Source organism: Pongo abelii, chromosome 8, assembly GCF_028885655.2.
Source record: "Pongo abelii isolate AG06213 chromosome 8, NHGRI_mPonAbe1-v2.0_pri, whole genome shotgun sequence".
Taxonomy (NCBI): domain Eukaryota; kingdom Metazoa; phylum Chordata; class Mammalia; order Primates; family Hominidae; genus Pongo; species Pongo abelii.
The window spans coordinates 872,418-887,410 of NC_071993.2; the positions used below are offsets into that span (position 1 = coordinate 872,418).

The window sequence follows — 14,993 nt, forward strand, 5'->3', positions numbered from 1 at the left end:
AGCAATTTCCAAGGCCTGTGGCTTATGGTGCAGATCCTCACTAAATACTGTTTCACCTTCTAGAGCACCTTTTGTGACTGTATTAGTCCAGAGATAGCCCATTTGATATCCACCACAACCACTGGCCAGTCTTTCAGAAAATGCTGGATTTCCTAACCCTCCCATCGGGTAATAGGAAAATTCACTCAAAAAACGGGAGACTCCTTCTGGGAAACTCTGCCAATCCACTTTTGAGGGATGTTCACATCTATTTAGGACACCTTCTGTGAATGATACAATGTGGCCACTACTTGGTACGACAGTGTCTTTGCTGTCCACGGGGACAGCGGGAATCCCCTGGGCTGCGTCGCAGGGGGCAGCTGTGTATCTGTCCGCTAGGGTGGGATCAACACCAACCAGAAAGAAATGGCCACTGGAAGCGTCACGTGACTCTATTTTCTCAAAACTCACCTTAGCATTTCCCATAAAACCCATTTCACAATTTAAAGTCGACTGTGTGAGAGTGGGCTTGGCGTTTCCTCCTCTGAAATGGTGTGCACTTTCACTCGTCCCACATGGACCTAGGCAGTCAATAATTTTGGGGTCAATACTATCTTTCTCCAAATAAAGTCTCTCTTCCTCTTCTTTACATGTTAGTTTTGGTTTACTCAACCCTGATGTATTATTACCAAAGATACCAGAAGCTTCTTCAATTGATTCAGAGGAAATTCCCTTCCATTTTGGGCTTTTACCACTACTAACAGAATTCTCTACTATTTCTGACTTCTGTATAAGTGGATTAACACTTGGACTTAAAGGTGGTAACACATTAAGACCATTATATTTGCAGTCGTATACTCGGTGTGTTTCATAATTTTTTTCTATTTGATTAGTTTCAAAATCAGCGTTCTCTGTTGCACTAGAACTAACGCAGGAGAGTACATCCTGACTTGGCACTGCCTCATATCTTTGTGTACCTGTTTCCCACTCATAGGTTGTTTTAGAATCTGACTTGACAGTCTGTATGTCATCTTCACTTGTCTCTCTATACTTTGCTTGCAGTGATTCTTTTTCACCACCTTCTAACCTTTGAGGGTCACTCAGCTGGTCTCCTGACACACTGACTGAACTCTTCACACATATTTCACCCTCTGTTTCATCACCTGGGCTTGTTTCCCTCTCTTCTTCCTCTGTGCAGGTAAAAATAAATGTGGAGGAAATACAGTTACTGTGAAGAGATCTGGAGTGACTGGGAGACTTGCCATCGGGGGGCACTCCTTGTCCCATGCTAAGCTTTAGGCCATCTCTCCTCTGCACCGTCCCCTTCGTGTCCACCACACGCTCCATGCAAGTTTGGTCACAGGTCTGTGTTGCAGCCTCATCTGCTTGACACCAAGATTTCGACTCAAAAGCCCTTACACCATGACCCTCAGCCTTCCAAACGCCAATTCTGCCCTCTTCTTGGTAAAAGGCACTATTTTCAGATTGCAGAGACACCTCACCTCTGTCTGGCAGCAGGGGACTTCTGGCATCCAGGCTGCAGTCCCCTCTGCGCTGCGCCTTCCTGACTTGTCCGGGGACAGGTTCCAGCTCCCAGCAGTCATCAAGCTGGCTTGGGGCTGCTTCTCTTGAATTAGCGTGACCTGAGAGACACCCACTTCCAAATCTCACTGCAGTGATAGGCCTCTTAGGACTTAAATCAATTCTATCTAGACCAATGGGAAGGATACTATCTGATTTGTTAACATCCAAGTAGAAATCATTGTTGTCTCTTAGTGGTGTGATAGAGTTATTTTCTCTCTCCTTTTTAGAATGTAAACTCTGGTCGACAATAACTGTTACCACCTCCGGGTCATCACTCCCTGCAACATATGCAGTGTCAGTACAAAAGCTACCAGGTGAATGTGCAGTGTCAGTACGGAAGCCACCAGGTGGATGATCCATCTCACTTCCTACTCCTGAGTTATGGCTCTCACTTTCTTCCAGGACACACGCATGTCTTAGTGAGTCACTGTCCATGTTGTTATTTAATTCAGGGAGTAGGTCAATACCATGTAGTGCGCTGCTTTCTGCATAATTTTTAGGGAATTCAGTGCAAGCTTCTGCCTGTAAAGCCTCCACCTGCACGTTATCGGCATTTGCTTCACAAGGTGCATGGCTGAACGCCACAGGCTCAGGGCAAGGCTTGGTTTTCCCACTGCATTCCTCTGTCCTTTCACCTGGACCCAGCGTGTCCCAAGGCGAGAGCTCTTCCTGCCGTGGCTCTGGCTCGCCCACCCCTGACACGGCACGCAAGGCTGAAGGCACAGCAGAGCAACACTCTCCTCTTGCAGCTACTGTGTCTGCCCAGGTGCCCAACTCCTCTGCCATGCTTGGGCAGGCAGAGTCGGCAACACAAATGCTGTGAAACTTGCACTCTCCTGAATCCTGACATTGTTGATCATCAATACCAATAGGGTTTCCATCTTTCTTCTCCCTATCGGATAAGTCTAAAGACTTACTCTCATCACCACTGCTGAGGTGAATGCTGACCACCATTTCTTTCTCTACTAAAGAGTTTTTACAAGTAGCTGGGTAACAGTGCAGATGGCCACTCACAAAGGTTTCCTCCTGCAGGCCTCGGTCAGAAGGCACCAGCACACATGAGAAAGGCTCCTCATCTTCCCAACAACCTTGTCGGCTGCCGTTACCCACACACAGTAGATCACAGACCCCCTCAGAATTCTGCTCATTAACAACAATATTTGAATTCTTGTCATTCTCATCCAAGTTTTCATACCTTGTTAAGAATGTATATATAAAAGAGGAAAGAGGGTTCAATAACTGTTTGGGTCTATGACCCTGTTTGTGCCCAGACCCTGCGAAAATCCTTGTCCGCGCGCTAACGCCAGCGGCACTGCTGGCTCCACTGCCAATACGGTGAACCTGCTCACCTTCGAGGGGATCAAATAATGAAGATAAAGTTTTACTTATCTTGTTTTCTGGTTCCTTCTCCTCCACAGATTTTTGTAACAGGCCAGTTTTTTCACTGTCACTGTCACTACTTAGTTCTTTGCTGAAGCAACAGCCCATGTTTGAGAGCTCACAAGCACACGACAGGCGTGCCGATCCCGAGCCTCCACAGACGCACCTCACATTAACTTGCTATAATTTCTGAGGAGAAGCCAACACCCAGAGACCAAAAATAACCCCTTGCACAGCGGTCACATGTTCCTGCCACTCAAACCCAAATCCTAATGACAACAGAGCCCAACTGACAGCCAGCATATTCCATGTGCCCAATTCCAAACAGGATCAGGATCCAAAAGCTCAGAACAGCAGCAAGAATGCTGCACTGTATTTTTTCTTATTCTCATAAACTCAATAAAACATAACTTAAAATATTATCCCAGCCAGAAAGATTTCAGGCTTCTGGTTTTTCTACAGTGTTCCAGTATTTCCCAAATTATATTTCAATGGGATGGTGGTAACTAAATAAAATAGTTCATAAATTCCCCCAAAAGAAAACAGTAACAGAATTTTGTTCCGTAAAATATATAGCTACTCACAGTTGTATCTAATTTTCTAGCTTTATGAAATGATGTCTGAAATAAATAGCAATTAAAAAAAGACGAAAAAATCAAAGGAGAGCAAAAAAATAAGTAGCAATAAAAATAGTATCTGTAGGTCTCAAGAAATTATTACTAATTGTGTCAGGTGTGAAAATGGAATGATGTCAGTTAGGGATGCATGCTGAAGTATCTGGGATAAAGCGACACATTATCTACAATTTGCTTTAAAATACCCTAGCAAATATAGTAAATATATACACACATATATAAAAGTTAAAACAGTCATGTGCATAGGTGGAGGAAAAGATTTAAAGACAGTAGTCCAGGCCAGACGTGGTGGCTCATGCCTGTAATTCCAGCACTTTGGGAGGCCGAGGCGGGTGGATCACCAGAGGTCAGGAGTTTCAAGACCAGTCCAGCCAACATGGTGAAAACCCGTCTCTACTAAAACTACAAAAAATTAGCTGAGCATGGGAGTGCGTGCCTGTAGTTCCAGCTACTCGGAAGGCTGAGGCAGGAGAATCACTTGAACCCAGGTGGCAGAGGTTGCAATGAGCCGAGATTGCGCCACTGCACTCCAGCCTGGGTGACAAGAGCGAGACTCCATCTCAAAAAAAAAACAAAACAAAACAGTAGTCGAATGTGGGGATGGGTAATGTTCAAGTTAATGATGCTGCACTTGGTTCATGGTATTATTCTCTTCACTTCTGCAGATGTCTGAGCACTCCAATTAAGAAAAAGGAAGGAACAAGAAAAAAAAGAGAAAATAGATCTACAAGCTCTGGTACCAGAACTAGAAAGTCTCTTGAAAGTACTTGATGCAGGAACGCACAGCTGCCATCTGGTGAAAAACAGGCGTTGTCCACAACTAAACAAGTTGCTCAGGTACTATGTGGTCCAGTCCCTAACTGTGGACTCATGTAATGGGTCTTGTCTTACGTTGACACCTGTAATGTTTTGCTTTTAGTATAAGTAATTCTTTTTCTTATTACGGTTCTGACATGCTATGTGAAAAACAAAATAATTCTTTTAATTCCTCTGCAAGAGAGATTTTGCTGTTTCTTTAACCTACGAGTTATGACTGGTGTCCTATTAATGTTCTACTTTTTGAAAATATTAACATTTTTATGATAAAAAGTTTAGGAATTACACTTAAACATAACGGTAACAGGAACACTTCTGAATATACTAAAATTCAAGTACTGAAATCATCATAATAATAATGACTATGATGATAATGGTAGTCAACCCTTTATATAGCACTATGTGTCACAAAATATTAATTACATCTATGCATCCATTTTGTCGCACGTCTTAATTTGCACTCTTAACAACCCCCAAGGTAGATACTACTAATTCACTGTACAGATAAGGGAAATGAGGCACCAAGAACTTTAGTAGCAGCTTCGAATGACAAAACAAAACTCAGACCATACATTGACCATACTGTTATGCTACTCAAAGAGAATTAAATATCTACATGGAAAAAACGTTCTGCACTAAAGACACAAACGATTCATACCAGCTGTAGAATGAAAGGACACAGTAAAGCAGACAAGCTCACAAAATCACCTGCCTGGGTTTGAGTCTCAGCTCCATTTTTACATGTGTCATTTCTGGCAAATTATTTAACCTCTTTGTCTCAGTTTTCTCATTTGTAAAATGGAGCCAACACCGACATCTATTTTAAAGAGCTGTTATGCAGACTTTAAGCAGTTGGAATAGAATCCCAGAGTCCCACTTCAGAGTCCCCCATAATCTGGCCCCAGCCTGCCTCTATGATCTCGGCTAAGATACCATTCCCCCAACCTCTTCTATCTCATACTAACCAAAGCCAGCACACTGCCTCAATGTTGTTTCTTTCTGCAGTCTCCTCCCCACACTTTTCAAGCCTTAAAGTCCTTTGTGAAGCCATTCTGTGCTGCTCTAACAGAATACCTGAGATGGGGCAATTTATAAAGAACAGAGATTATTTCACACAAGTTTGGAGGCTGAGAGTCTCAAGTCGAGAGGCTGCTTCTGGAGAGGCCTTTGTGCTACACCATCACACACGTGACGAGATGGAGTCACTCCCGCCACAATGTTACTCATCCACTCCTCCACTTGTGAAGGCAGAGCCTGGTGTCCTTATCACTCCTTAGAAGGCCCTACCTCCCAATGCTGCTGCACGGTGGACTGATTTTCCAACACATGAACTTTAGGGGGCACGTAAAAACCACAGCATTCCATTCCAGCTCCCACAATTCATGTCCTTCTTATAATGCAAAAAATACTCATTCCATCCCAATACCTCCAATAGTCTTAACTCATTTCAGCATCATCTTAAAAGTCCAGCATCTCATCTGAATCAGATAGGGTGAGACTCAAGGCACAATTCACCCCAAGATCAATTCCTCTCCAGCCCTGAGTGTTGAAAGTAACAAGTTATGTGTTTCCAAAATACAACGGTGGGACAGCCACACACACACAAAAAATTCCCGACCAGGTGCAGTGGCTCACGCCTGTAATCCCAGCACTTAGGGAGGCCAAAGCAGGCGGATCACCTGAGATCAAAAGTTCGAGACCAGCCTGACCAACATGGAGAAACCCCGTCTCTACTAATACAAAAAATTAGCCGGGTGTGGTGGTGCATGCTTGTAATCCCAGCTACTCGAGACGCTGAGGCAGGAGAATCATTTGAACCCTGCGGGGCAGAGGTTGCAGTGAGCAGATATCACACCACTGCACTCCAGCCTGGGCAACAAGAGCAAAACTCTATCTCAGAAAAAAGAAAAAAAAAAAAATCTCTTTCCAAAAGGGAGAAATAGGCAAGAAGAAGCAAGAGGTCCCAAGTTCAAGACCCAACAGGGCAGACAATATTAAATATTAAGCCTCTCTGGAGAATCATCTCCTTTGACTCCACGTCCCAACCCTCTGGGCACAGTGGAACAGGGTTGGGTCTCCAGGGCTTCAGGCAGCCCCACCCGATGGCTTTGCTGGGCTCAGTCCACCCAGCAGCTGTCAGGGGTTGGAGTCTCCTGCCCACAGCTCTCCCAGGCTGATGCTGCAAGCTGGCAGCTCCACAGTTCAAGGTTCCCAGGCCACTCTCGCCACTCTACTAGGCAATGCCCTGGTGGGGCTTCTCTGCAGCAGGTTCAACTCCAGATTTCTGCTTGCCATTGCCCGAGTACAGGCTCTCTGCAGTTGCTCTGCTCCTGTGACAAGTCTCTGCCTGGGCCTCCAGGCTGTCCATGACATCTCTTGAAATCTAGGTGGAGGCTGCCCCGCAGCTCTAGCATTCTTCTTGCCTGAAAAATCAGCACCACATGGATGCCACCAAGGTTTATGACTTGTACCTTCTGGAGCCGCAGCTCAAGCCACCACTGGGCCCACTCGAGCCGCAGCTGGGGTGACTGAGGAGCAATGCACCAGACGTGGGGAGCAGAGGTCCGAGGCGGCTCCGGGCAGCAAGCCTGTGGAGGGCCCCCAGTGCTCATCTAGCAAAACCCTTCTGCCCTCCTAGAGGGCAAATGTGATGGGCCTGTGATGGGGCAACAGCCGTAAAGATATCTGAAATCGCCTCGCCAACACAGCAAGACCCCATCTCTACAAATAAAAATTAAAAGTTAGCTGGGTGTGGGGGTGCGTGTCTGTAGTCCCAGCTACACGGGAGGCTGAGGCAGGAGGATCACTTGAGTCCAAAAGTTCGAGGCTGCAGTGAGCTATTACTGTTCCACTGCACTCCAGCCTGGGTGACAGAGCAAGACCCTGTCTCTAAAAAAACAAACAAAACAAAACAAACAATTCTGAAAAGCCTTTCAGATGGCTGAAAGAGCTGGGTGTTTTAAATTATTTCCTTCTGGTTTCTCTTTTTAAATGAAATAATGGTGCCAAATACAAAGTATTTCCTCTTGAGTTTGGACTCTGAAGCCAGATTGCCTGGGTTCCAATCCTGGTTCTACCACTTTTTAGTCCAGTAATCTTGGGGATAAATTACTTGCGCCTCTCTGTGTCTCAGTGTCCTCATTTGTAAAATGGGGATAACAGTACCTGGGGTTAGACAGGAATTAATGAGTAAACGAAGTGTTAGGGGGTGCACAGGAAGAGCCATGAGGGTCTGCAGTGATTACCACCATATGTGACATATTCTTTTATACTGGAGACATTTATGGAGCACCTACCTGTCAGGAAGGCACTGGGATACATCAATAAACAAAACCAAACCCCAGATTTGATGGAGCTCGCATTCTAGTCCAGGGAGACAAACACTAAATCTAACAAATACCTAACACTGTTAGAAGGTGCTAACTGCTACACGTAAAGGGTCTGAGGCAAGCCAGAAGTGAGGAGACGGATGCGGATCGATAGGGCTCGCTGAGAAGGTGAGGCCGAGACTGAGAAAGGTAAGAGAATAAGCCTCAGAGACTTCTGGGAAAGGGGCACACCAGAACCAATCGAGGCAGAGAGCCCTGCGGTAAGGTGATGCTGGAATGGTCAAGGGTCAAGAGCCCACTGGGGCTGGAGCAGCGTGCCAGAGGAGAGCCAGTGGGCAGCAGAGTCAGAGAGGACAAGTGCCAGACTATGAAGGCTAGGGACCTGCCAGGACTCAGGCTGACTGTGATGTTGAGCACAGGAGTGGCAGGTTCTGACTTGGCCTTCTCGAAGGGATCCTCTGGCCACTGTGTTAGAAAGGAAGGGTGGGGGCTGGGCGCGGTGGCTCACACTTGTAATCCCAGCACTTTGGGAGGCCGAGGTGGGCGGATCACGAGGTCAGGAGATCGAGACCACGGTGAAACCCTATCTCTACTAAAAATATAAAAAATTAGCCGGGTGTGGTGGCGGGTGCCTGTAATCCCAGCTACTCAGAGAGGCTGAGGCAGGAGAATGGCGTGAACCCGGGAGGCGGAGCTTGCAGTGTGCCAAGATCGCGCCACTGCACTCCAGCACTCCAGCCTGGGTGACAGAGCGAGACTCCGTCTCAAAAAAAAAAAAAGAAAGAAAAAAGAAAGGAAGGGTGGGTTGGGGACACCAGTGAGGAGTGACTGCAGCTGTCCAGGTGAGAAGCACTGGCTTCATGAGATGAGAAGTCCAAACAAAGAATGAAGCAGCCTGACCATCTCAGAAACTCTGACACCCCTGCGTGACTCATGTATCTCATCTACACAAGTTCCCTGATTTGAAGATACACATTTCTCCTACTTTCGCAATTTCTATAATCGTGACATGTCTTCGAATTGCTGCCAAAACTGAAAATTGCTGTTTCAGGATCTGGCAGTGGATTACCTACGTGTGTTTATTTTGCAGAAATACACTGAGTTGTACTTTTACAATCTGTGCACAAAGCTGTATGTGTTGTACTTCTACACATATGTAAGGACACCGGGGCCTATGAAGGCAGCCAGTTGCCAGGCAGCGGACTCCGACACATCTGTCGCTTCCTCCCAGTGATGTGACTATTCTCTCAGTACAACTGTTTGCATGGTACTGCCACACAAAGTTGATTTATGAATCTACTATTGAACAAAATGCCTTAATAGCAATTAAACTGAATCCTAAAATGAAAAAGAGTTTGCAAAAAACTATTTGTCATATTCTAAATGATGCAAATACTAAGCAATAAAATTACTAATTTTTTTACAGAAATTACAAAATGTTCTAAGTTGAGAGATGTTTTTACTGATCCCAGTGCCTTGAAAGACTACTATTACATCTGTCACACTTCCACAAGAGAAGTTTTAGCAGCATGTAACTCATTTACACAAGGATAAAACTAAGAATAGTAAGCCAAACAGAGAATGAAGACATCCCTCTATTTTTAAATATGCCTTGGAGCTAAAAAGATCAGGTGTATGTGTTATAGAAAGCATTCCTTCTGTCAGTGGCCAAAATGCTACAATCAAAATGTTACAATACTGTGTCATCAAAAAGAAATATCCTACATTAAAAAGGATCTACTCCGTCTCAGCACGAATATATTCTAATAGGAAAAGAGGGCATCTGGTTAGAGTATCCCCCATCCTGGGGCAAGTTCTCCGAAGTTACCAGGAGACCAAGAACCGTGCATACACTCTGGGGGTAAATGGATTGTTTTGTCACTAAATCATGCTGAGGTAAAGGCAGCTTTACACTTCCTGACATAGTAACAAACATATTTCTAAGACAGGAAACTGTATCAACAACCTTAAGGAAAGTTCTTAGGTCTTTTGTTTTTATTTTTTTAGAGTCAGGGTCTCCCTCTGTCACCCAGGCTGGAGTGCAGTGGTGCAATCACAGCTCACTGCAGCCTCGACCTGCTGGGCTCAAGCAATCCTCCCCCATCAGCCACCTGAGTAGCTGAGACAGCAGGCCCACACCACCATGACTGTTCTTTTTTGCTTTGTAGATATGGGGTCTTGAACTGGGCTCAAGCAATCCTCCCGCCTTGGCCTCCCAAAGTGCTGGGATTTATAGGTGTGAGCCACTACACCCGGCCAAGTCTTTTCTTTTTTTTTTTTTTTTTTGAGACAGAGTTTTGCTCTTGTTGCCCAGGCTGGAGTGCAATGGCACTATCTCGGCTCAATGCAACCTCCGCCTCCCGGGTTCAAGCGATTCTCCTGTCTCAGCCTCCCAAGTAGCTGGGATTACAGGCATGCACCACCATACCCGGCTAATTTTTGTAGTAGAGACGGGGTCTCATCATATTGGTCAGGCTGGTCTTGAACTCCTGACCTCAGGTGATCCGCCCGCCTCGGCCTCCCAAAGTGTTGGGATTACATGCGTGAGCCACCGCACCCAGCCCAAGTCTGTTCTTAAACAGATTGACAAGGTGGCAACAACCTGCCAAAAGGTTTAACCTGCAAGATTAACATGCTAAGAGCAGCCACATGTCATTTGCGTACAAATACAGGAGTTGGATATTTTCATAGAAATTCAAGCTTTCTGATTGCTAAGCCTACTCTTATTCAAAATATAGGCCTGCAATAATTAATCTGAATTGCTAATTAATAGTTATTCATTCAGAAGCTGTGTCACCAAAAGGCAAAGGTGGTTTTTTTGAAAACTGATAAAGGAAGGGACTAAAGTTTTTTGGTATTACCATCTGTAAAGGAGTTAAAAAAAAAAAAATTCTGGGCCGGCTGCAGTGGCTCATGCCTGTAATCCCAACAACTTGGGAGGCCAAGGCGGGCAGATCACTTGAGGCCAGAGTTCGAGACCAGCTTGGGCAACATGGCGAAACCCCATCTCTACGAAAAATACAAAAATTAGCCAAGCATGGTGGCGCACGCCTGTAATTCCAGCTACTCAGGAGGCTGAGGCACAAGAATAGCTTGAACCCGGGAGGCAGAGGCTGCAGTGAGCAGAGATCGCACTACTGCACTCTAGCCAGCCTGAGTAACAGAGTGAGGCTGACTCAAAAAAAAAATCATTCTGATATAGATGTTTTGCTGAACTGTACATAGAGTTTAGTATGAGGACGAGTTAGATTTCCAATTTCAGCTTTCCAGTTTCACACTATGATTAGAAAAGACTTGCTGTGACTTTGCATCTTTCTTCTGAGGAGGTAATTTAACATAAACAGTTTTACCTAATATTACCTGTCCCTTAAACATCATCATTCACTCACATTCCTCTCAAACCTGCTGTGGATTTATGATAAAACACAACAGGATCATTTCAACAGAAAATGGTTTCCAGGCTGATGTAGTGTCTCCAAGGGAAAAGCAGCTACTTGGCTGGTCACTGGAGTCCCTGAGTGGGCTTCAGGAGGGGCAAAAAGCCGCTGAGAATGATGTTTGCTATAGATGAAGTTTGTGGCGCTAACAGGGAAGGTAAAGAACCTTTAACCAAACAACATTGTTGCCGAATACCAGTGGTCAGGTATTTTTTCTTCCTCAAGAAGGAGAACTCATCGCAGTGGCCCACTGCCAGTGGTCACTCTTCATCATAAACACCCTCAAAACCCTTTCAATCCCCTCTCGCTTTCTATCACCTTACCTTCAAAGCCAAGATCTTAGGAGGAATGTCACTGTCTAAGTTGTGTCTACCACTCCTGTCTCTCGCCCACTGCAATCTGGCTTTTGCTCCTATCAGTCCTGGGAAATACTCTTGCTAAGGTCACAACTGACCCCTCGCTTTGTTACTTTACTACACTTCACTTGAGTCAGCCTCTCTGCCTCTGTCTCCACCCCACACTGTCCTCTGGTTTTCCTCCCATCCCTCTGACCACTCCCCGTCCTAGTTTCCTTCCTGTTTCTGATATATTGAGGGACTAGAGAGTTTCATCACTGTCCCTGCCTGGAACTCAGGTAAACTTAATGCAAAGTACTGTAATCATAACTATTAGTACGATATACTTCAAAATCAGTAGATCCTTATTACCTCAAGGTGAGAACATTCAAACTGACCTCGCTTGACTAGGGGCAAGATAAAGAGTGCTTCTTCTAGACTCACCTACGTCTCAGTGCCTCCCGCCTCCAGGTGTACGCTCATCTTTTACCTAAGGCTCACACACAATGTGATCATGCAATCTTGCATGCTGTGTTAGGGCTCCTTGAAGACGTGTATCCCATGCTCATCTGAACAACCTCTCCATAGAAAATGTCTTAGCCATCATTATCACTTGCACTCAGTTTTGATGAATGGATGGATGCTCAAATTTTATGCAGGCAGTACTAGCTGCTTGCCTACTAGACACAACGCATTGAGCTGGCCACAGAAGGGGACAGAATGCACAGACACAGAGCATGTTTGTGGTTGCCCAAGGATGCCCCCATCCTTAGAAAAAGGGCCTAACTATAAGTGGGCCTGGAGGTGGGCTGGGGGTTTAATGGGGTAATGTAAAAGTTCTAAGACTACATTATGGTGATGATTGCACAACTCAGTAATCTACTAAAAACAATTCAGTTGCATACTTTAAATGGGTGAGTTTTACAGAATGTAAATTACACTTTATTAATAAAGTTTTTTTTTTTAATGAACAGAACACAGTACCAGAAGTTTACAGTTTAGTGAAGAAAACATATGTACACAAATTTGAGTAATTCTGACAATCACGTCACTCATAATATACTATTCTCATACTAAATAGGGAAACCATATATATTTTTTTTCTGAGACGGAGTTTCGCTCTGTTGCCTAAGCTGGAGTGTGGTGGCACGATCTCGGCTCACTACACGCTCTGCCTCCCAGGTGAACACCATTCTCCTGCCTCAGCCTCCCGAGTAGCTGGGACTACAGGCGTGTGCCACCACACCCGGCTAATTTTTTGTATTTTTAGTAGAGACAGGGTTTCACCGTGTTAGCCATGATGGTCTCGATCTCAGGGAAACCATATTCTTACAATCTAATAGAGATCACTTTTTTGTGTTCTTTGGCTAACCCTGTAAATAGTTACTAGCTCAGTAAGTTTTCTGGAGAGGGCAGGAAGCTGTATAATAAATACAACTAAATAGTACCAGTGGATAAATGCAAACCTGCTCCTGAATTATTCATGTATTTCTTTGGGTATCTCTATTGCAAGTCTCCTCCTATTCAACTCTGACAGAATGGCTAAACTGTAAATAGCCTGGGTCCTCAACCCTGACTGCTAAATGTATTCACTTGCCCATCATAACAACTGGCTGAGCACTGCCACCTAATCACTAAACCAACGCAAACTCCTGGGCAACTATGAAGCATGCAACTCTCCACCTGCCACCTAATCACTAAACCAACGCAAACTCCTGGTCAACTATGAAGCACGCAACTCTCCACCTGCCACCTAATCACTAAACCAACGCAAACTCCTGGGCAACTATGAAGCATGTAACTCTCCACACCTTTAGGTGCACTATGAACAATGCTAATTAGAAAACATTCATAGCAATGCCTACAATAGGTTTCTAAAGATGTCTGAATATTATGTTGGACTGAAAGTCAACCATGGAGAGAATAGGAATTTGTTGAAGCAAACAAACTCCCTTAAATATTTATACTCAAGGGATATCTATTTTATGTCTTATATAATTTTCTTCTTAGACTACCAAAGGTCTTCTATTTGGATATTTTTAAAAAACCAATGTGCGCCGGGCACGGTAGCTCATGCCTGTAATCCCAGCACTTTGGAAGGCCGAGGCAGGCAGATCACCTGAGGTCACAAGTTCAATACCAGCCTGACCAACATGGTGAAACCATGTCTCTACTAAAAACACAAAATTATCCAGGTGTGATGGCGCATGCCTGTAATCCCAGCTACTCGGGAGGCTGAGGCAGGAGAATCCCTTGAACCCAGGAGGTGGAGGTTGCAGTGACCGAGATCGCACCATTGCACACCAGCCTGGGCAACAAGAGGGAAACTCTGTCTCAAAAAAATAATAATAATAAAATTAAATTAAAAATCAATGTAAAACAGAATACACAAAAATTTTACATAAATAATATATTTATAAAATATAATAATTTGGAAAGTGTCTTTTGTTTTTTTAAAATTCTTCTTTGTTAAAAGCTGGCCGGGCATGGTGGCTCACACCTGTAATCCTAGCCCTTTGGGAGGCCAAGGCGGGAAGATCACTTTGAGTTCAGAAGCTCGAGACTAGCCTGGGCAACACAGTGAGACCTCATCTCTATTTGAAAAAAAAAAAAAAAAAAAATTAGATTAACAATCCAACTCCTCAATTCCTACATGAACTGCTTATAATGGGGGGGAATAGATGAGATTTATGGTAATTCTTATTTTTTACATAAAATATTTTTACTTTTTAAATTTTATGCAATTTATAAGACCCATTGATCAAACTGAATTTCGAGTAGTAGCTCTCTGAAGCACTTTATATATGCATATGCAAATGATGAAAGGCAGGATTTAAAAACCAATGAATTCTACTTCCTTATTCTTTCATTAATCACAGCTAAAATGTGAAACAAATTTTCTGAGTAAAAGCTTACTATTCAATTTGTGTGGTTTAAGGAACACAAGCTACCAAAATGTAAAGCTACTCATATACATACAACAGATTATCAATGATACAATAAAAATTTTGTAATTAATATTTGAAAATAAATTAATCTAAATGGTATGCTGCTGTTGGCAGAACTGCACACAAAACAGATACACACAGAAGCTAGAAAGGACATACAGTATTGACAGTTACCATACCCAGGGGGTGTGGTGATGAATGGATCCCCTACCACAACTTTTTGAGAAATATCTACATTTTCTAATTTTTGTTACAATAAACATTTTTCTTAAGGAAGTATCTCTGAGCCTTGACTGTGATTAAACAATCTGTGATTAATCTCAAAATTGAATTACCTGACTCAAAGGTGGGATGGAACTTGTCTGAGAAGTGGTTTGAGATATAGGACCATTCATCTGTAAAATTGAAAACAAAGACAACATCAGTACAATGTTTAAAAAGAAACAACAACATATTTTCAAACCACAGTAATTAGGCAAAACTAAATCCACCAAGAAATGCACATTTCATATGACAAATTCATGAATTCATAAGATATTCAGAATCTAGG

The 14,993-nt window shown here is 43.9% G+C and overlaps 1 protein-coding gene across 4 annotated transcripts in view; it reads right to left on the reverse strand.

Annotated features, from left to right (window-relative positions):
• The window catches only part of LARP4B (La ribonucleoprotein 4B), a 124,505-nt gene that overhangs the window by 62,107 nt on the left and 47,405 nt on the right, over positions 1-14,993 (reverse strand). For 3 of the 4 annotated variants that reach the window (XM_063727457.1, XM_024253587.3, XM_024253588.2), the window contains exon 3: positions 14,779-14,838. In XM_063727457.1, coding sequence (XP_063583527.1) covers positions 14,779-14,838 — 60 coding nt within the window. Of the gene's footprint in view, positions 1-13,995; positions 14,090-14,778; positions 14,839-14,993 lie in introns of all 4 variants that reach the window. The other variant, XM_054523130.2, reaches the window with a different exon arrangement.